This window comes from Pseudochaenichthys georgianus, chromosome 11, assembly GCF_902827115.2.
Source record: "Pseudochaenichthys georgianus chromosome 11, fPseGeo1.2, whole genome shotgun sequence".
NCBI lineage: Eukaryota > Metazoa > Chordata > Actinopteri > Perciformes > Channichthyidae > Pseudochaenichthys > Pseudochaenichthys georgianus.
Window position 1 is genome coordinate 26,312,591 of NC_047513.1, and position 23,884 is coordinate 26,336,474.

Below are 23,884 nucleotides of genomic sequence, written 5' to 3' on the forward strand. Positions count from 1 at the left end.
CCCTACTTTTTCCACGTGTAGACGCATCTTCAATAATCTCTGTACAATCATTTGGGGATTATCTTTGTTGTTTTCTTTGGAGTTTCCCTGTTTTACTAAGCTTCACATCACTGTCCTTCTCCTCTGCTCTCTGCAGCGGATGATGGGTGTGGCGGGACACTGCGGGGCCAGAGCGGGGTGATCACCACTCCCAATTACCCGTCCGAGTACAACAACAACGCTGACTGCACCTGGACGGTGCTGGCCGAGCCAGGAGACACCATTGCCCTGGTTTTCTCCGACTTCCAGCTGGAGGACGACTATGACTTGCTGGAGGTCAGCGGCACTGACGGCTCTTCACAATGGTGAGTAGTTGGCCTGTTGCTATTTGTCTGGAAGGAAAGCTCATCTAGGGACAGAAAGGGAATGGAAGTATGCTGATGCGCCTCCTGCACTCAGGCACTTGCATATGTCCAAATGAGCTGGTTGAAGAATGGTTGGAAGTGGATGGGTGTTGTGTACGTTCAGTTGAATGCAGATTGGCTGAGCATGACTGTACCTGGATAAGTAGCTGTCTGGGGAATACCAGAGGAGCAGGAATCAATTGAAACATCAGGCTAACCTAATATAAATTGCTACTGGTAGTTTATTTGAATTGGAAATATTAAATAGAAGGATAAAATGTTTATTTGATATCTTGTTCAAAGCTTCTTACCGGCCCGGGTGTGGTCTGAGGTTTTAAAGTGTAATTTGAACACTCAATCTTGTTGGTCTTACATCCTCAATTACTTAGTCTCACACAAACACACATGCTCAGCTCTAATGATGAAGAGGTAGGATATCCTGGTGTCAGTGTGGGTCTCTCACCATCTGTGGCAGCTCCTCCTCTCTCTGACAACTCTCTCAGCTCAGGAAGTAATTAGTGAGCTCGATTACCACCGCCAGCCGTATAGTGTTGTTTCACCCACACACACAGTCGAGCCCATATGGGAACAAATGAACGTACATATTCTCACGTTTTAGCCAGACTTCGATGCATTTATGCTGGCACTGTAATATGTACTCACACTCTTTCTGCGACTTTCTGTCAAACACATTACATATATACATCAAGTTTGAATACCTTGTGGATGGATGCACCTGTTATTCACAAGCAGAAACCCACTGTTTGTCTTCAATTAGTTCAAAAAATGCAGGTTTAGTTTCAGGGCCATGTGACAGGAAGTTAAGATAAATAATAAAAGGCAGAGGAGACTTTGAAGTTAGAGCCACAAGCTGTTGGCAGGAAGGGACATGGGGTAGCATCGGCTGAGATATTAAACACTTGAAACACGGAGAGAGACGGAGCGATAGAGGACTGTTGATAGAGGGAAAAGGTTCAGAGAGAAGATATGAGAAGTCATCTTAGAGTGAGATGTCCCCTGGAAACTGGTGTCAGTTTCACTCATTCACTCAGTAGTTAACTAAAAACACTTCCCCAGAAGAACTTGATTGACTCTGAGCGCGCTTAAAGCTGAGAATTGTGCCTTGTAGCCTGATATTAAAGTCTCTTTGAATCTCTGCTTGGCCTACTGAGAGTTGATCGCTTCCCAGAATCCCACAGACGGCAGCCCAACTATGCTTCTTTTGCAATTTGTTTTACAATGTCATCAGCTTCTTGTCCCAGACTTTGCTTTGATCTATCTTGTCTTGTGGGGTGCCCAAACCTCTGCTGAGTCTGTCATCTTTGAGGACATTGTTGCCATGGGCGCCTATTGAGGTGCACCCGCGGCATGGCTACACTGTCTTAAAGAGCAAGGGAAAACAGCGGGAAGAAAGTGACCAGAAAAGAAAGAGACAGGCTATTGGCAAGCGATGCACAGTGCAAGTCACAGTTGGTTATGCACATTGCACGAAAAGGGCAGCACAGGGGACAGAGGACACAATGCAGACATGCTGGCTTGCCTCCATTGTTTCATATTTGTCCTAGTCATGCTGGTTTTGATTTCACACTCAAATTGTTGACATGTCAAGAGCGCTTTTCTTCTACAACATAAAAAATGACTAGCCTATTTCCAGCACAATAGGCTGTGTCTTGGTGTTTGGGTATTTAACTAAGGGGGTGACAGGGTCAAACAGTAAGATCAGCAGACGCCAGAGGAGAGAAGAGGAGGGGAGGGCTCGACCTTTGGAGGAGAGGATGGTCGTGGAAGTGAGGAACTAGAAATATGGGTGGAGGGCTACCAATTTCACAGCTGGTGGCCAATTACAGAGGTCAGGTGGAGTGCTATCATGGTGTTGACCTAAATCACACATCCTCTCAGTGAATGGCTCAGTAGGGCTGTACGCTTTCTCTCATTCCAACCAAATAATTGGCTGATTGGTGATATTATCACACTCTTTTTTAAAGTGATAAGTTATGGTTTCAGTGCTGTTTCTTTATTTCAGCTTCCTTATGTCAGAATAGAGAAATAACTTTTAGTCTAAAAACTGTAATGGATTGCTTTCAATCTTATCTGAAGTTAGAAGCTACAAACATATGTATCTGTGTGGTGTGACCAAATGTCATGAATAACATGGAGCGTGTTTGAGTGGTTTCACAGCTATAGACTGTGTGTTGCAATCCCATCAGCTAATGTATTCACTATATAAGTATAGCAACTTTCTAGGAGTTCTAGGAGCAGTATTGATTGATACCTGACGGACAGGTTGAGTGGTCCAATAGAAGAAGAGAGGCCAGGAATCAGGATCAAAATCCATGCCTCTCTGATCGATCCACAACGAAAACAGGTCGTGTGTGTGTGTGTGTGTGTGTGTGTGTGTGTGTGTGTGTGTGTGTGTGTGTGTGTGTGTGTGTGTGTGTGTGTGTGTGTGTGTGTGTGTGTGTGTGTGTGTGTGTGTGTGTGTGTGTGTGTGTGTGTGTGTGTGTGTGTGTGTGTGTGTGTGTGTGTGTGTGTGTGTGTGTGTGTGTGTGTGTGTGTGTGTGTGTGTGTGTGTGTGTGTGTGTGTGTTTTTGAGAGGAAGACAATGACACATCAATCACCATCAAGAGCATCACCCTTTTGCATATGTGATCCTGCCCACTTACATTCTTGTTTACCGTACCATCCAACTGCTGTGATTGGGCGGCTCTGCAGAGTTGGCATTCTGAGGAGGCAGCGAGAGAAGACAGCCTTGAAAACTGACTTCAGGAGCCGAGATGTGCATGTGCATTGAATGTGGCAGCGGAAAGGGTTGGTTAAAAGACACCAACTGACTTCCACCTCCACTCCGCATTACCCCGACAGGATTTCTTCTGGGTTGCTTGCCCAGGGGAACACATTACTCTGCCATTACACTGTTTGTATGCATATTGATTTTTCTTCCCCATCACCATCCACTTTGAGGCAATGTAAATAACGCCTGACGCTCGCCAATTGCCAGATGCTCATTCGCGCACTTGCTACTAAGTGAAACTCACAGCTATTTGACTTTTAATTTTCTTTGGTGCTCATTTGTTTTGCAAAGGACTGTAATACATGTTCATCTTCCAGTAGTGCTCTCTTGAGATGTTGAAAGCATCTCTCGCAACACCTTAGATACTGTAAATAGAGAGTCTAAAGTGCCTGACTCTTGATTCGGAAGCACTTTGAATATTGCCAATACTCACTTGGTTCTATAAAAAAAAGAAACGTTTTGGGTGGGAAAACTGTTTGCAGACAAAAGTTATGTCTTCCTTTTCCATTCCGGTGAATTTAGCAAACTCTTTTTCCCATCGGGGTTATCTTTTTTCTTTGTTTTTCACCCAAGTCTTCACTGTCAATACAAAGCTCCCTGCGTAAATGCAACCTACTTATTTCTGCTAGGAGATCTGAGAGCCAAAGGGATTTTGATCCCACTAGGTAGACTTCCATCCTTTGTTCTCTTTTTGTTAACCCTATACCCAATGGAATTGAGGACACTGACATTAAGAGAGGTGCTGAAATACGTCAGCTTGTCCCAACCTATGAAGGGAATGCATATGTGCGTGTGAGTGAGGCAGAAAGAGGTATTTGTGGGAGAGTACAGAACGCTAGATATATATTGATTGGCTGTTAGGTTGACTCACCTGAGAGTCAGTGAATGCTCCTAGGAACATCTTGTTTTAGTCCAGGGGCTGTCTTCTGCTGTTTCCAATGGGAGTTACAGCAATAACAGTATGTTTCTTTTTTGGGGAGATATATGCCTCAACTTTTTCTTTTTTTCTTTTCAAAGAGGTACAATTTTTTTCATCGACACTCAAGAGATTTAAGTTTGAATGCAGTTTAGATTAAGTTATATTTAACTTAAGGTGATCAATTTGCCGATTAATGTATATCGATGTGTACGTAGTCAAACATGGGAGTGTGAATATTTACACTTCTTTTTAAACGTGTGGTACTATGGGGTGACACTATTGTCCCACACTCTCTCCTACTGGGTCTCCTCCTCAGCGTCGTACATGCCAATGTATTGACAGTTATATGTACTCCACTTATAATTATAGTCAGTGTGTACGGAAGTGAGTGATTGTGCTCTAACCATTGTTCGCCTGGCAGCACAACAATATGAAGTTGCCCACCTTTGATTTCTTAAGTTCCCTACTTAAAAACATAATTCACTGCACGAAGGCAATTCCTTTCACCAGAGGACAACAGCATTTTGGCAGCGTATGCAGGGCCACTTTGCATAGATGTGGTTTTAAATGTCCACTGTGTGATGCTTGAGTGGGTGTATATTCTCTGAATGTTGAATACATTTTTTTTCTTATGCTGTGGCCTGATTCTCACAACACATACTGCTGGAGTTAAGGAAGTGTTTCGCTCTGGAGCTCTACCGGTAATTCACCACAACATCACTAGTCTGGTCACGTTTAGGAGGGTCTGACTCGGGCGTTTCTCTCCAGCTCGCTCTCGCTCTCTTTATCTCTCACAGTCTCTCTCCCTGCTGTGTTGGTGTCATAAAGAATCTGAGTGGATAGTTTGCTCTGATTGTCTAATGAAAGTCTGTAGTCTTTGATTACACATTCTAACAGCCATTGAATGGACTGTAAGTGGTGCTCTCTTCATAAAACCCATAACAAATCATCCAAAACAAAAGTAAACTAAGGATAATGAATGTCTTGCTTTGCTTTCAATAAAGTTATCTAGAGTCCAGACTTTGAGACGTGCATTTGAGAGGATTTGCTTTTGATTTGTCCATTCACCAACATTCTTCACTATTGAATCATGTAGTACCCTACCTTGCACGTCTGTTTTGATGTGGATGATGTACAAGTGTACTACTTTACAATGCGGAAAATGTATCATTGATGATGTGAGGAATGGTAATGAAGCCCTGACAGACGTCAAGGATCATCACCTCAAAGGCAGCAAGAAAAAAAGAGTCCCCAGATGGCGTTGTGAGGGGTTATATACAGGTGCACATAACTCGTACGCATGCGCGGCAAAAATCTGAAATGCGTACCGTGACTAAGGGCCTTTGCGTACCGACCTACTTGTGAAGCTTTTCCAGAGTCCAGTTAACGTCGGTTTGTACAACGGAATTGTACCAAAACTACGCCAACTGGCTGCAGTGGGAGACACCCCTGTGCACATTCTGTGCCCCGCGCACACACTGGAGAACTGCGCAAAATCAGCTGATCACAACTAAGGTTGCCAGAAACTGACCATGATCAAAATCGATTATTCGGCAGCCCTGGCGAATAATAATCGATTATTCGACCCCCCCCCACCCGCGGGAGAAAAAAAAAAAAAACTCAGACAAAAGGAATTCCGTTGTTTTCTTCTCTGTAACCTCTTTGTAACCACACTCAAATGCGAACGCATTGTTGAGGTTGAGTTGTGATAGACCAACGTCTTTTCGCAGAGCTTGCATTTAACTTCCTTTGGACTTGTATGTTCGAAGTAGTTCCACAAGGAGGAACTCTTTTTACCTGCCGGCTGCCGCTTTGTTCATCTTTAGTCGCACGTGTGAGGGAGAGGGGGGGTGGGGGCGGGGTCGGTGTGCAGCGTGCTGCAGCAGCAGTCTGCTCTGCACGCAGGCTTCCTCCAAGTTTACAGTAAAACAAACTGGTGGTGTGACCAATGGCCATTTACAATTATTAATACTATTACTATTATTAGCATATATATATTTATATATATTTTGGTTGAAACTAAGCCAAAAAAAAACAAAACATAAATAATAAAAAAAAAATATATATAAATAATAAAAAATAAATAAATAAAATCGATTTTTAAAAATAATATTCGATTATGGAGACTGTAACGAATATTCGAATAATCGAATAATCGCTGGCATCCCTAATCACAACGTTCACGGCACATTCGCCACTACCCCCCCACCCCTGTCGACAACGTTCCCGAAGTACTGCACTAGCACTTTTTTACTTTTAAAGTGGAAATACAAAGGAACTCTTATACCATTGTAGGCTGGCCCAGCAATACAATTAGAAAGCAGTAATTTATAATTTCTTCTGATTTTCTCCTGAGAGCTTTTACTCTCTCTCAGGTTAGTCACCTGTATATGTCACACAGCTGATACACGCTTCCCCGCTGTTGCACAATGATGCAACTCATAATAATGGCTTATTTAAACACTTACATTATTGAAATATACATAGTGGGTATTGGTTTTACGTGCAACACTAATGTCACACTGATACTAATTGTATTGAATTCTGGTTTTGCCTGAGGATATAATAGGACTGACCAAGACTTAGATGGAATTCCGAATGACTTCCGAATGACACATTTAAATGTCTCACCACCATTAAAGCACATTTCAAAAGTTCAACTCTGCTGTCTTCTTGAGTTTCTATTCCCCCACTCTTTGCCTTGTTGTTTTCTGCAGTGTCAGCTTTACACATCTAAAACCATAGTTTGGCTTATCGGCCTGTGCGCGTCCACGGGATCAATAGCTGTCTTCGCCAGTCTCTCCACCACGGCCCCTCAAAGTCTGTTTGTGCGAGTCAGGGTTTATTAACAGAAGCACTTGGTTGAGGACTCAATCTGCAATGTGGTATCGATCAAACCTGCAGTTATGATAAACTTTGCGCCACGCGCCAAGAAATGCTCCGGCGGAACATTATCTCCAACACCTGGTGCTTTGCTGCAGATTGGCTCACCCCAGCACTCCGCACTTTGTTACTCCGTCTGTCCAATTGCTCAGGAGCTGGAGAGGAGAGCGGATTAGGAGTGCAGAAAGTGAGGTTAGTGACATTTGGCCAGAACATATCATCTATCAACCTCCCAGGCGTACTATTTTTGACGAAATTCCACCACAGCAAATTAATTAGCGAATGCATTATATTATTCATTATAAGCTATCATTAGTTAGGGCTGATCCTCTGTGTTGTGTTAAGGAAACATAGTAGGTGCAGCAATTAACCAGGCGATATTTAGTCAAACCTATAAAGCAGCTCCCCGAGGCACGCAGCCGGGATAGCAATGTGTCTGTGTTAGCATGCCTAGCCATGTGTTACCTCACCCGGGCCCTGAGAGACCAGAGAACACGCAGAGGTTAGAGGTAATGGCCCAGATCGCTGTGTCCCGACTGGGTGTCTCTTTAGTTGTGTTTACTAAGCACTGCATCACTGGGATCCAATCTGTCCCTTTATTTACAGTCCCACAGATGCACTAATGGCCTATGATTTGTACACATAAACACATTTGAAGATATGCATATTGGGTCTGCAAAAGGATTAGAGGCTTTTTGTTTAAAAATGTAGGCAAGATTTTTTCATCATGTCCTCATGGGAGATAATGAAAATCCACATTTCAGTAGCTACTTTATTGTAATCCATGTATGACACTTAGAAAAGATGTTTGTGAATAATCCTCTTATCCAATGTTACTCCTGCTTACAATCCCCACAACGATCAATTCTGCTCTTCAGGACACTGGAGAATGGGGTCTGTTAATTGCTTTACTTAACACTGCCATCTGTCTTCCTATTTTTTAAGATTTGATTAATTACAATACGAGAGGTGCCTCTGAACTGTTGCTGTACGTTGAAAGATCAGTGTTGTTAAAACTACAATCATTCTTTTGTTCCCTGTCTCTTTCATCGTCTGACGCTTTTGTGAAAACAATAGCAATACACTCGTGTTTGTTGCTACGTCCCACGGCTCTCTTTGATCACTTAATTCACTTCCTGGGTCAAGGGCTGCCAATCTACAGTAGGATGGCTTGCATCGGAGGCTTTTCATTATGGCGAGATCAAAAGATAGACGCTGTATGGAAATTACATTTTAAGTGCCGCGCTTGGTCGACATCACTGTTTTCTGCCAGATTGTTATACCTTTAACCTTGGCCTCCCTCAATCTTTATTTGAGAGTGTGATTGGGGTGGCACACTAAGCTTCGCCCGACTGTGAGGGACGTCACACCATCGATTAATCAATCACAGTAATGAGCCACGATGGAGCAAGAGGAAGAGAAGGCGGCAAGGCTGAGTCTAAAGACTGAGAAGGAAAACAACATATGAAATCAATCGGGCCAAAAGCACAGTGCACTCAGTGGTCTGCTGTAGAGGACACTGGGTACGGCAATTGGATTGTAAAAGCAGGGCATTGAGGATAAGTACACACAGCCTTTTAATACCAACTATCTAATGCTCTCTGTGTTTTCGCAAAAACATGCACTTGACAAGGATCTGATGTACTGCAAAAAAAAAGAGAAACAATTCAAACAGGTCTCTAAAAGTAGTAATTTAGGATTATTAAATTACATTTTTCTAATTTATCTCAATATGTTACTTAAAAACATATTCTACAGAAAAAGTACTTTAAAGGTGGTTCTTTGTTTGCCGTGTTGCCGCGCTGCAGTAACAGCAGTATCTTGTTCCTGAACACCCCCTGAGGGGCCGGAGATGTCACTGTCTAATCTGGGTCACTGCTCAACCACAACACATCCCTATCCTCTGTCTCTTACCTCCCTTTTTTCCCAGAAACACTTGCAAATATAAGAACAAAAGGGCACAAACACATGCACTGCACATACGTAGCTTGACGTGGAAAATGATACTTCTTGACAAGAGATTTAACGTGACAACATCAGCCGAGGGCGTCAGATAATTCCCTTTCTTTCCAATGCAAATCAGCTTGCTTTTGTTGAATCAAACAGCATTGTGTGGATACCAGTGGAGTGGCCCGCTGTTTGTAGACAAGACAGTGGAGATTTTTTGTACTGTATAACATCCCTTAAACAAGTAAAAGTGCTTTATACACGTGTACAATCCACTTAAAACCCACCAGAAGAACTCAAGTGTCTAATGTTTACAATTAATTACCTATAGATTGACATTTTGTACTGGCATACAGCCATTCACAAAGTCAGAATTGTGTTTTTTTCTCATTGGCTGACTAATTTCAGTCTCCTGGGAACATATAGACTACTGAGGCAACCGACTGAATCCTTTTTCATCTTTGATGAAACATCATTCTTAACGCTTCAAAACTCATTCATAAAATATGCCTCTGTCAGTTTGGAAAGTTCACATTCATGGCTTCTAATGAAAGACGAAAAGAGGGAACGTGCAAGGTGAAATAAGGCAAGGACGTGCTCGCTGTACTGGAGTGTAATATATCTTAATCTTCTTTGGGACAGGTTGCGCATGTGTGTTTGTGTCTGTGTTTAGTATGTATCCTCTTCTCATCGGGTGCTACTGTGCTTGTGTTTAGTGTGGTGAAGAGTGGCAGTGAAATGGCCATCCTCCTCACATTCATCAGACACAGGCTGTCTTTTTTGTATGAGGTGACACCAGGCTAACCTGAATATATTTACAGAGGAACCTTTATAAACTCTGGTGAACGTGCCTTGACCGTCAATTACAGGCCCCACAGCAGCGCCATCATAAAAAGTCTTTCAACGGCATCAATAAACATTGGGAGGCAAAGGGTGACAATGTCGGCCCTCACCGTTAAAAAGCCTCTGCGTGGACGAACCTCTAGTGAAGCTGACAGTGTTTTGATTTAAACGTTTTTTAGGCTTGTTTAGACAGTTGCAGAAATGCATCTTGTTGAAATGTGCATTTACTTTATGGAGCCCCTCAAGTCTGTAGAGAAAGTATTTTTTATCCTGTGCAAACTAAATAATAGCACACTATTTGTAGGGCTCTGTAATATTATATTGATTGCAAAGGTAAATATAACACATATGCTACTGTTTACTTTTACATTTTGGGAATACAATATTCTTGATATGTGGCAAGTGTTAACTTTAAAAAAAAAAAAAAAAAAAAATGCCACAGACCATTAAAACCTGCAAGAGCCTTCAAATATAATAACAGATTACGTGATATATAACATAATATTGTTATTATAACAATTGATTACTGTTACTTTTGAACTCATAAATGTAAAGCCTTTTTCCTATTTTTATCAGATACGCCCTTTTTCTTAGTTTATGAGATAAAATCTTAGTTCCAAAAAGGGGCATGTGACTTTCTTCCGAATAAAAAAAAAGATAGAAGAATATTTTTTTCAATGAAAGTCAAAATATTGTTCATTAAGTATATTGTCATCCACATGTTTATGAAGTTTTCATATTAAAGATTGAATTTAATAAACAAAGTCAGGACAAAGTATGGTCGTTTTTTGTTTTGGCTCTCCTGTAAAGTTGGTCAAATGTCACTTACGCCCCTCTGGTTCTCACCCCTCGATATCCCAGTATGCATACAAATAAGGCTATTAAAGTATGATAGTTATTGCATTTATTTTTACATACTGAAATGATGACTTGTTTTGTGTGGCATAGAAGTTGAGTCAGATATTTTCTTTTCTTCCTGAATAGCCAATGATACTCAATGCAGACAAGGCTGTTGCTTCATCAGGAGTTAAGTCAGAGCTAAAGTGATATAGTGGTTATATGATCCATTAGACCGCCTCTGTAAGTAGGTTTTCGCTTGGTAGAGCTTGTTGGAGAGTGCCAGAGAGGTGTCAGCATCATATTGATCTCACAGCACTGCAATCTTTCTTAATCCCAATTCCCCCCCCGAAAGACAGAGAGACAGGCAACAAAAAGTTTTAACTTGACAAAGCTCTAACTTAATACTATGTGATGACAGGACTGCAGGTGCACTTTAACCAACATCTTGGTTTTCTGTTGTTGTAGTCCACTGCAAATGTTAAAAATCTCAAATATTTACTAGATATTGAGGTATAATGCTTCATTAAGTGATTGTGCATATTAAACCATACAATCGCATAAACACCAAATTCATTCTCACACACTTTATAGCACGTCAACCTCATCATGTCTTTTTTGACTCTGAGGCTGCCTACTTGCCACCCTTCGTGTTTTTAAATGAGATGGTCTGATTAGAGAACATTGACAAGAGGGATGGGCGGACGATGAGGAGAAAAAATAATTAAAATAAGGATTTGTCGGGTCTGGGGCTCATGCGGACAGAATTAACGGATAACACTGACTGGCTCTATCACTTGCAGATCAGTGTTGCTAATACAACAGTGTTATTAGCCTCACTATCCTCCCCAACTGTGTGATAACGCGGGATTATGGAAGGTGCTGTGGCCAGTGAACCAGGAGAAAACAGTGTGATTTGTTTTAGCATGGCTAATTAGTGCGCTGTTTGCACGGATGATGGGGATCAGCGGTGGAGCTGATCCTTTGACAGAAGGCCAGTTTTTGGAGGCTTTATTGCAGCTCAAAACAAAAATACATGTTTAAACATGCAAATAGACAACACATATTACATTAGATTGTTTACTCGGTTAGTATGGTAGCGCACACAGTGGTCATATCTGCAGGCCCTGGTCCACACTGTGCCATAAAGACAGGTTTCACCTCCCACACTTTTCTGTCATGCTAATTATTGTTGCAGTGTGTTGGCTTGGGTTAAGCGTACTGCATAAGGGAGTGATTAGTTTCATCCGTTTTTTGTATGTGTGCAGGTTGGAAGTATGTGTTGTTTGGTTGTCTTGGAGTTTGCTGTCAGATGTTAGAGCTGTAGGACAACAAACACAATGCCCTTTCTTTTAATCAAACATTTTGCTACTGTTTTCCTAGAAATATATATATATATTTCTTTTTTTAAAGTAAATGCAGTGTTTCGATCGCAGATGGCGTCGTGGTCGCAGACGAAAAATAAAAATAAAATAGTATAAAAAAAAAACCTAAATGGGTCGCGAAATATACTTGGTCGGCCGCTAATATACCTGAGCGGCCCGCCCAAGTATAGTCTATCTGTGGGAAAACCTGAAATGTGTTAGTATCAAGGAGCATATGAAGTGCAGTGTATTGCATTAAGGACAAGGACATCTCTGTGAAACTTATTGGCTGATTTTTAATTGTTTAGGTTAAATCATGAAATGAGTGGGTCAGCATGAAGTATAGTGTTGGTGCTCTTTGAAGAAACTTTCTTTCTCTTCGTGGTGAAAAATAATCTTTTGTGAACTTGAATGTGCGTTCTCAGATTAAGCAAAGAGAGTCGTATTCAATGTGAAGAATATGTTTCGAGATAGCCCTTGACTCAGAGAGCTGTGTTCATTCTTTCTCTTTTTGCCCTTTTTAGTTTGAGTTGCCTTTATTTACACTCTTGATCCAGCTTTAACTTTGAAGGGTATTTTTATTATGTGTATCAGAGGTGAACAAATTCCTTTTTATCCCTTTAATGTGCTATAAATAGTACCATCAGAGCAAGGCAGATAAATCGTGTTGCTGAGGGATTATTCTGCCTTTTTCTTTTCTCATGCTGTTAAGCCATGGGGAGGGGAGGGTTGGCTATAAACTACACGAAAGCAAATACATTGAGTTCCTCTGTAGCACCCTTCCCTGTTTCATATGTGCTGACTTTCTTAGGACTAACGCCCTCTTTTGTCCCAGTTCATTATAGCGTATACATCTCATATGTTTTTTAAATCTTTTCTCCATCCACTCAAACAATGCTTCCCTTGACAGCATGCTCTTCCTCCTGAATGCCTAATTGGCCCACTGTAAGTCATTGTATTGTATTTATCCCTTCATTAGTATTTCTTAAAACTCTATAGATTTACACTTCCTCTGTAATTACTGCAATACTGCTCCCTCAGGATTCTTGACTACTGTCTCCTTTGCCAAACATTCATTATACAGATCTATACAGAAATATTATTCATCTCGAATGGGAAATATTGGTTTGAATAAATACAACACATTTAAAGCAATCTATACATAGATGTTTTGCAGTGTTTTTCTCTCGCTCCATTCATTCGGTCTTGCTTTTGCCCCTGTGCCATGTTCTTGGTTCCAACCCTTGGCCTGGTTTTGGCTCAGAAAGCTCCACAGCAGATTAGCTCAGGCTTTAGCTGTGGTCCTGACATCAAAGGTGCAAGTCTAGAGAGGGAAACGGCAGAGGAGCAGAGACACAGGGAAGCAAACACTGGCACCGATGCACCAGGGGTGAGAGGAGGACATGGAGAAAGACTGAGGAAGAGCTGTGGAAGATGAAGGGTCGCAGGAATAGGGGGAGGATGAAACTGAGAGACTGTTTATCACAAGTAAAAAGGCATGGAGACTTAGTGAAGAGGGAATGAATGAATGGGATCATGGTGTTTAGATCAGACCAAGGTCATACAGTGGAAAATAAAAAGTGAAATATAGCCGCACAAACACTGTCTACTATAGCTGCCAGATAAGATTGATTTCCTCATCAAAAAGTGCAATTTAGAATCGAACCAAGACGGATAAAAAGTTGGTTTGGTAACGTTTTGCAATTACCATCTTACCATAGTTCAGTCTAACAGTGAGTCCTAACCAATGTGTACCACAAGCAGATTCAAAGCAACGTTTATTACATATTAACATGTGTGGGTACACAGTGGAAGATAAATACAAAATGTACATTGCTCCCCAGAGTATAGCAACTGATGTTCCTTGTCAAAATTAAACTGGGTTACAGTTGATGAAACATTAATAATGTTCCCCCTGGGGATATCTGATCATTATAGTTGGAAGACATATGCTAATTCAGAAAATATATAAATTACATTATACAGTAATCTATACCAACATTACAACAGGATAATGTATACAGGCAACTGCGACTTGACTGGTAAGTATATGTTACTTGTTGTGGGTAATGTATATACCTGACATTGGCTTAGCATTTGGCTTAATAGGATGCATTAACCAGTACTCTAAGGAAGATCACTTATTTTGGATATAGACTGACAATATGGGTGTAGTTTGAAATGGTTGAGAATATACTTACAGGTGTTTGCTAGATCTTAATCAGAATGATAAATAAGAAGAACGCAACCAGGATGCAATTGGGATAATCTGAATGTTACTCACTCAACCATTTCATTATCATTAACCAACCATTTTGTTTTACTTAAAATCACAATGTACATGTATCATTTATATAGTCAGTTTAATATTTAATATTCCATCCCTCATACTTATACATATATAATAACTTGCTTTATATTTTGTTTTCATTATTGTTAATTTGTAAATTAAACCTGTATATTTTCTACTTTTTAATTTATTTCTATTCTTTTTAATTTCTATTGTACAATGCCATGTCTTTTATGCTGCTGCAACACAAACATTTCCCAAATTGGGATCAATAAAGTTCTATATCTTATCTTATTGAACCTGTAGGGTTAACCGTTATAATAGTGAGTAAAAACCAGGTTACTTTTTGCTGGTTAGTGCTTGTACAGTATGTGCATTGGTTTGAACTTGAGCATATGGTCTGTACCTCTCCATGCCCTGTGTGTTTACTAGTTATCACCTTAAACCTGTAAAAACGCTTTCTCAGAGGTGAGGCTGTGAAAAAAGGAAATAAATACTTGTTGCGTTGTTGTTTTTCCCCCTCAAAATGAGCTCTATTAGTGGATATGGCTAGTGGATGATAGTCACTCATAGCATTCACCATTCCCTGAGGCAGCCCCCCCTCTGCCAAGCAGGCATGTGTTCACAGAAGTGGTGAATTCAAGGCTAATTATCGAGCACGCACTGCTGAGTAGGGAGCTCCGTGGCAGATCCCGAGACAGAGGCAGTGTGAACATATAGTCCCATACACACATGCATGCACTCTTGCACATACCTACACACACAAGAGATATACTTCCAGCGGGAAGATATTTCGGTGCCCATGGGCAGGACATTAATGTCACAACATTTATTTAACTGTAGCTAATTGAGTCCAGTGGGATTCTTTGTTGTTATTTAGCTTTCCATACGAGCAAAGCAGGGTGAAGGAAGAAAGACTTGCATGCATCTCATATAACTCTGTTCACAGCTGCGTTATGTGAAATATGCTGCACTACTTCAGAACATATCTATTTTAACCTCAAGGCATTCTATAACCAACATTATCAATACATTCTTGAATTCTGACACATTTCAATGACACACTTTTTGAGTGTCAATGGTTTTATATTTAACCTGAGACCACAAACTAAATGATTGTTGTCAAAATAAACTCTGTCAGTTAATGATGGGCAATGGGTATAGCTCCTGGGATATCATGTCATTAAGTAGTGGAACGTTAGTCATTGTTTAGACAGCGGAGAGACTTTTTGCTCAGTGATAGAATACCTTTTGATTACATTTATCTAAACACACAAGCTTGCATTGTCACACTGTGCTAAAGCTAACAATACAGTGGAATGGCTATCAAATATGTGCGGTTCCTGTGGCTTTAAATACATCTAATTCACTATTACGTTTTTTAGTGTTCATATTGTCCTGACACATTCTGAGACGATAAACAATATATAGCAATTTATTTAAATTAACCAGAAAATACTTTTCAAAGTTGAAATTATTTATAAATATTTGTATTTGAGTCCTCATTACAAAATCATTAACATGAATAACATCCAGCCTGTTCCTTGCACCTTTAAAATACATTTATTTTAACCATTTTGTTCATTGAACTCAACATATTGCATTGTTTCCCATGGAACAGATATGGGAAATGCAATTGTCTAAGGCACAATTTAGACGCACTGTTTTGATTAATAATTCTCTGCTGACTTTAATCTATTCCTCCTTAGCAGAGTCAGGCGAGGCTTAACATCGGGGCCTTGTCCCTCTTATGCAGGATAGCAACACACAGTACTTTACCCCGTATGACTGTGTTACTGCAGGCTCTCAGTCTGTCAGGGGAAGACTGATGCTGATTGACAGCTAACACAAGGTCTCTGTCACAGCTACTGTAATCACTTCCTGCAAGGAAAGGCTGAGGCACACTCAGTATTTGATGCCCTGATGGCCTAGAGGTATCAAATACATGAAAGCTATGTTTCATCATAATGTAGTCCTGATATAAGCTCAAATACATTCTGTACCATGTACTAGATGTGTCCTAATATTCCTGCTGCAGTATTTCCAAAGCTGCTTCTACAGTTGTATTACCTACTTGTATGAATATGTTATTTTGATTTGGTTTTCCAAATGAAGCAACACAAATTTTCGTTGCTAACCACTTTTTGGCAAACTTTTCTAGCCCATGTAGCGGAAGTACATTTTTTGAGTCATGCTGGTTTAATTGCCACATACACATCATACATGTATGGTGCAAAAAGTTCTCTTATTTAAATAAGGTGCTTTTAGTCTTTTTATATTTGCTGAATTATACACTCAATACCGATTTAGTTCCAGTCAAAGCCACTCTACCTCACATCCACCCCCACAACCTATTTAATTCCTCTTAAGTGCTTCCTGCTTGGGGTCCAGTAACAATGAGAGCAAAATCAACAACAGCACTGCCACTGAGCTGCCATTGTCCGGCAGTGGCTCAGTAAGTAGGGGCTTGGACTGGGAGCTGTATGGTCCAGAGGTTGCGCTAGACTTTTTCACTGCCCGCCATTTTGACGGACAGGATCGTAAAATGTCCGTCAAAATTCAGTATTACCCATCGGCCTTTACATTCTGGGGGGGGCACGTTCATGAACTGTTAGCGCTGTGTTATGCATGCCCACTGCACCTTGCGGGAATGCGCACAGCGTAAAGCCAAAACTCAGACATTTCAATGATTTGTAGGGAAAAGTTGGGTTTGGAAACGGTATCATTTCCTTTTTGGCAGGCATGCTTAACACCGGAGCCTCGCTGCGGGGAAACTTTGGCGCTGTTCCGAGTTTGTTCTAATCAGTCAAAATGACGGACTGCTTTCAGATTTTTCCGTCATTGTTAAAAAAAATCCGTCACAGACGGGAAATATTCGGTTAACGCGACCTCTGGTAGGGTCCCCGGTTCAAGTCCCAGACCAGACCTAACATATGGAGTGTGGACTGCTACTTGGAGAGGTCCCAGTTCACCTCCTGTCCTGCCGTGGTACCCTTGAGCAAGGCACCAAACACCCCCCTTCCCCCCTCACTCCCATTGCTCCCCGGGCGCTGTACAATAGCTGCCCACTGCTCCTAGTGATAGACTGAGTCTGTAAAATGGTAAAATGGCGTTGCTTGGCAACAATTACTGTTTCGCGTGTATTCACGTGGACGCGCATCTTAAGACCAGGCGCAGCTACGCCCGAGACTAGTCAGGCTTGGTGCACTCGGTGTAAATTCGCTGTCAATCCCATTAACATGACTTACCATTTTGAATTCTGAAGTTGAAATGAATATCAATTGTTGTTCACATTCAGCAGAGCTATTTTTAGAGAGGCAAACAATGTTTATCTGTTAACAGTGGAGTCTGCAACCACGTAAAGGCTTGCTTCAAAATGAAGTAGTCTGGGTGATTGGAATGGAGGATGTAGTGCACAGAAGGCAGACAGCTGTCACCAAACACCGGCTCAAACAGATACAGCTGTACCCGTGCGTGCATGTACATGTCTGCATCTCTGGGTACGCGGCACGTGTCTATTCATGCAGTATGTTTCAAGGACAACGTTCGCCACGAAAATTGACCAGTAACAATTTATGTGTGGCTTTAAATAGAGGGTTGGGAGTAAATAACAGACTGAAAATAGAAGTCTAGCAGTGGTTTTGACTAGAGACAGGAATTTATATGATGTTAGTGATAATGATTATATTATCTGTACCCCTTATGGATATGATTCTTAATCGATTCCTGATAAATTGTTGTGTTGAACGAGAGGACATACATGCACAGCTTTTCATTTTATATGTTATGTTGTTACTGTCTTTTAAAGGTGTTTATATGCACTCCACCACACTGGTTCTCAATTCCCATAGTTTGATGGTTTATGGCTGCCTAAGGTTTATAGATCATCTTCATCCTACAATTTAAAAAGCAATCATTCTAAAACTAGATTTTTTTGTACACCTAGCTCAGAATATGAGTAGCGTAACTGAGCCATGTATCTTGATTTGCACCAGATAGTGAGCTAACTCCTTGAATATGGAAAGTTGGACATGTACTAAATGAATATATATTCTCTGTTGTGGTTGAAGAGGGTACGCGGCATCTTTATGCAGGTTCAAACAGGTGTAGCTGAGGGACACAGAAGATTGGCACACTTGGTTATTCCAATCACCCAAAGTGGTAAAAACTCAGTTTTGCAGTAACAACAATTAAAAACCAAACCGCATTGCCACCAGTGTATTTCTCACTCCATTTATTCTCCTCCATCCCATGATGGGTCTGGTATGCTAACATCCAACTGGCAGACAAGCTGCTGATTAATGTGTTCATAATCACCATGGATACAGGGACAGGTGATTAATACTACTCATTTACCATAGTTAGATCCTCCTCCACACACACGGTTTGTCTGAGAGTGTGTTTGTGTGCCTTCCTGTCCCAGGTTTTTGTCCACAAATGACTGTTTGTGTGTTTAGGTTCATGTGATTGTGTATACTGTACATGTCAGAGGAATGATTTATGTAGTCTCACTTTAACGACTCTAGAGTAATTGTGTGAAAATTAGGATATATTTACAATTTTGAGTGTCATTGTATCAGCGGCTTGCAGCCTGTGGATAGAGATGGAACCTAAGGGTTATCCTTAAATCAATCCTCTTTTGAGCCATAACACAAGCGCTTACATGATGTTGAGATCACACCATGCGTCATGTCTATATATTGGCCTACAGTATATTCCTATGGAAGAATCCTCAGGGTTTTGGAGTCTATTCATTGGACACCCAGCCTAATGGCATGGACTATTAAGACTTCATTAATCTACATTGTGAGGGGATGGCGATGGGGATGATGTGTCCGCCCTCATACTGCAACCACTGCAATGTCCTCCACAGACCCATATTTGTATATATATATCCTACATTAGAGTGTAACTTTGTCAGTGACAGCAAGAGAGCATTATGTTTTCCTCTCCGAGACTGACCAAAAGTAGTGGCATACATCATAAAAGCACATAAACACAGTTAAAAGAAACATTTGTTAAAACCTGAAATAAGCCCAGGGTAAAAAGATAAAGAAATAATTGATTGAAGTTGGCGACATCAATAAATGTTTTTCAAATGACCCACTGTTGAGAACACAACTGGGATTTGTTTTCCAGCACCGTACATTAATTGAGAAAGATCAATGGGAAATTAGTTTTCCTACGTTTGTTGTTTGGGAACCAATGTTGATTGTTGCATAATTCAAAGAGAATTTAGATGAGATTTTCATCATCATAATATTTTTTTTATTTTCACCTTGCATCAACCCCTTATGTTTACCTCTTCAAAGTGGTCCCTCTAATGTGTGGTCAAGTGTTGTGTGATTATCTCTGAGTGGGTAATTCATCCCTGGGAAAAGGAGTGACAGTGAAAGGCGAATCTAATGCTGACTTTGCAGCGCTTTTTGCTTTAAATCACTGCACGGCAGGAAATTACACAACTGTCCTTAGCTGAACTGCAATTGCAATCATTTTTGCCCATGGCTAATGTGTTCTTGTTGTCATGAGACTGGTGAAGATGGATTATGTAAACAAGCAGATGACATGCCCCAGAAAATAGAAAAAGAGAGGCAGAGTGACCCATGGTCTTCGTTTAACGTCTTAATTCTGCTCAGGCAATTACTGTTAACTCGCAAAGCTATATTTTACCCGTCTGAAAAAAAAAACACCACTTGGAACCGGTCCTCACTCAATCTATAACGTTTTAAATGCTGTGACCTTTAGGCTTGTTAAAATATTCTGTTATTGTTTCACATGTTTGTGCTCATAACCTGAAAGATATGAAACAAAAAAATCATTTTTACAGCTTAGTCGTAACGCATAACTCTTAAACACCATCTCAGAACACTTACAAAGAGTAATGGCATTCGGGTATGACTAACGGAGGCTCTGTTACCTCAGATGTCATACAAACTCACACACACACAAAAGTTTACAGTGTACAATTACATTTCCTTGTACGCCTTATAAACTCAAGTAGTAAATGAGGGCTTTCTATCTTCTATGTAGTAGCTCATACCTGCAGCGAGCAGAGGCAGTGGATATATCACGGCTGAGGTGGGAGGGGGGTGAAAGGTCAGCGCTGACTCAGGAGGAGGCAGATGGAGAGACCTCTTTTAATTGGATGGTGGTTTTACGACAAATCGGTCACGGTCACGGGTGACGTATAAAAGATAGCTCTTCGCTTCTGCCTCAAGGTGTTTTCAGTCCTTTGTCTTCCCACTTTCCCTGATTGATTACTTTAATATTTACCTGCAATCTCATCCCGCTAACTTTGGCAGGACGATATAAAGAGAATAAAGCAGAAACACATGAAATATATTAAAAGCTAAGCAAAGTGCATAACCATAAAAAAAACTAAAAACCGATAAGAGCGCATGTTTTTCCCTGAAATGGTTTTGGACTGGAAGTGCAATAAAGGCTAATGGAAGAGGAGATCAGGCTCTATCAGCGAGGGTGAATATCTCTCCGCTTTTTTTTATATAATGGAAGAGAACTTGGTCCACTTCCACTTTGCCCAGATAACTTAAAGGCTTAATTCTACCTGGGCTGTTTAAAGTATAGTGTAACATGTGGAAGGAGGATCAAAGATAGCTTTGAACAGATTTGAGGGCAAAACACATCCACATGCCCAAACTGATGTGAAATGAGAGTGGATATTTATCATTCTTTTTGTAAATACTAGGGATGCTCCGATCGATCGGTCACCGATGTCTTCACGGCTGGACTGTTAGCACACATGTGAAGTTTGAGCACTTTTTGAACATTTTCATAGGAGTTATACATTACATTAGGAGGTTACATTACTCTCTCTCTCTTCTCTTGATCGCCCTCTCTCTCTTCTCTTGATCGCCCTCTCTGTCTTCTCTTGATCACCCTCTCTCTCTTCTCTTGATCATTCATCATCATCGGTGTGTGTGTGTGTGTGTGTGTGTGTGTGTGTGTGTGTGTGTGTGTGTGTGTGTGTGTGTGTGAGAGCAAGAGTGTGAGAGAGTGTGTGTGTGTGTGTGTGTGTGTGTGTGTGTGTGTGTGTGTGTGTGTGTGTGTGTGTGTGTGTGTGTGTGTGTGTGTGTGTGTGTGTGTGTGTGTGTGTGTGTGTGTGTGTGTGTGTGTGTGTGTGTGTGTGTGTGTGTGTGTGTGTGTGTGTGTGTGTGTGTGTGTGTGTGTGTGTGTGTGTGTGTGTGTGTGTGTGTGTGAATTGTTACAGCTCATTGCAATAACTTCCATGTTAAAAAAAGACTTTAAAAAGCTGAATATTTTGTTTTCAATATTTTTGTTTGTTTCAAAGTGTCTGGCTGAAATTATGTGGAAGGAGAAGCATTTGGCGCAAAGTGTAGCAAAAGTGGATTTGAAGGCATCTCCCATTGACTTCAATGTTAAAAAAAGAGTTTAAAAAGCTGAATATTTCAAAAAGTATTAAATATTTTGAAAAACTTGAATGTTTCCAATCAATTGCTGAAAAGGCTGAATAGTTTAATATTGTAATGGTTTCTCTAGCTGAAAATAAGCTGAAGTTATGGAGAGCCAAAGTTCTGCTGAAATAATAATAAGTGGAAAGAATAAAGATTCTAAGTACTATTAGTGGAATGCTAATGAGAAAAGTCTGTGAGGGACATCGGCATAGTTTAGGTCATGGTGAAGAGCGGTCAAATTAACTGTGAGAACTACAGTATGTGTAGAGGAAGACTGCCAAGTGTGGAAGAACAGAAGTAAGCAACAGTTTTGGAATGTGCTGATAAATATAAGTTTGTTTATATCGTTGAATTTGAACGTAATTATAAAAATCCATATGAAGGTTAGGATATACCATATATAAAAACTGCTTTTGCTAAAGCTCTTTCAAAATTACATTCTCCAAAATAAGTTAAGCCAGGGTATTGAGGGTGACCTCAATAACTCATCCACTGTAACTAATGTTCACTTAATATATTTTAAAGAGTTAATCTGCTACCGGCACCATGACCTTTCCACTGCTTTACCAAGTAAAGGCAACTCCCTGAGATACTGTGATAACACCCCAAAAGGCATATAGGCAGGCAGAATGGAAGAGAAACATAAACGGCTCAATTCATGGAAGTAAATAATTGAAGTGCCACTTGTTTTGCAATTGATTCCAGTGCCAGTGTGATTCATTGCTCTTCTTTTAAAAAGACAAGCTGGATATAAGCAAAGTCACAGGGAGCAAAGCAACAGGACTTAACTGTTGTTGAATAGACTGTGGAACAATGCTGATGAGGAAACCATACCGAGCCTAATGACTTAGATTATTGAGTGTTTGCTTTCAAAAAAGTGACCCACAAGGAGACAAATGACTTGTTTGACTAAAACAGGGTTCCTGCAGGTTTCACCAACTCAAATGTAAGAATTTTTAAGACCTTATTAAGACCACTTTGAATAGAATTTAAGACCTATTTCACGGCTAGAAAGAAGGACAATTGCTATGAAAGAAGAAATATGTCCCATAATGACAGTACACTGTGTGTGTGTGTGTGTGTGTGTGTGTGTGTGTGTGTGTGTGTGTGTGTGTGTGTGTGTGTGTGTGTGTGTGTGTGTGTGTGTGTGTGTGTGTGTGTGTGTGTGTGTGTGTGTGTGTGTGTGTGTGTGTGTGTGTGTGTGTGTGTGTGTGTGTGTGTGTGTGTGTGTGTGTGTGTGTGTGTGTGTGTGTGTGTGTGTGTGTGTGTGTGTGTGTGTGGTCTAGCATTACTATACTTGTGGGGACCTACATCTGTTTACATAGTCACGTGTGGGGACTGGCTTCCCTTATGGGGACAAATTGGAGGTCCCCATAAGGGGGATCATTAATTTTAGGGTGAAGACTTGGTTAGGTTTAGGATTAGGGTAAGGGTTAGGCATGTGTTGGTTAAGGTTAGGATAAGTCTCCAGGAAATGCATGCAAGTCAATGTAATGTCCCCTGAAGTGATGTATGGTATGTGTGTGTGTGTGTGTGTGTGTGTGTGTGTGTGTGTGTGTGTGTGTGTGTGTGTGTGTGTGTGTGTGTGTGTGTGTGTGTGTGTGTGTGTGTGTGTGTGTGTGTGTGTGTGTGTGTGTGTGTGTGTGTGTGTGTGTGTGTGTGTGTGTGTGTGTGTGTGTGTGTGTGTGTGTGTGTGTGTGTGTGTGTGTGTGTGTGACAAGAGCTATAGTCAGAGCTCTGCTGTCTTCATGCTGTTGTATGATTGGTGTTTAGCTACGGTATTTAGCGTCCACAGCACCTCCGCTTTTAGGGTTGACGTAGACTCAAACGTTGCCTGGAGGTCCCCCGGTGTTGTTGCGGGAGCTGCTACACTAGCTAACGCTGCATTAGCAAAACAAATGCTAATTTTGTTTGCAAAAGGTGCAGCGGGCTTCAAACACGTTCCCCTCCACTGGTTTCAACCAAGCACTAAATTAGATGTTTTCCAACCAAATACAGTTGAACTTACACTTCCCCATATTTATTTGTAAGTAGATTCGAAGATACCTAATTTCTGACTGCCGCTAGCTGAAGCTTAGTTGCTAGGTTACTAGCTGGGTGTTCTCCGATAAGGGGCCGGGGGAAAATCCATGTTGATTTATTTCAATACAAATTGTTGGGGGGAACTGAAAGGCTCTTACCGCACTGGTTACTT

At 40.9% G+C, this 23,884-nt stretch overlaps 1 protein-coding gene across 1 annotated transcript in view; it reads left to right on the plus strand.

Annotated features, from left to right (window-relative positions):
* csmd2 (CUB and Sushi multiple domains 2) overlaps positions 1-23,884 on the plus strand; it is a 280,443-nt gene that overhangs the window by 103,778 nt on the left and 152,781 nt on the right. The window contains 1 exon segment of the mRNA XM_034094476.1: positions 137-344. Within this exon segment, the coding sequence (XP_033950367.1) occupies positions 137-344 (208 nt within the window).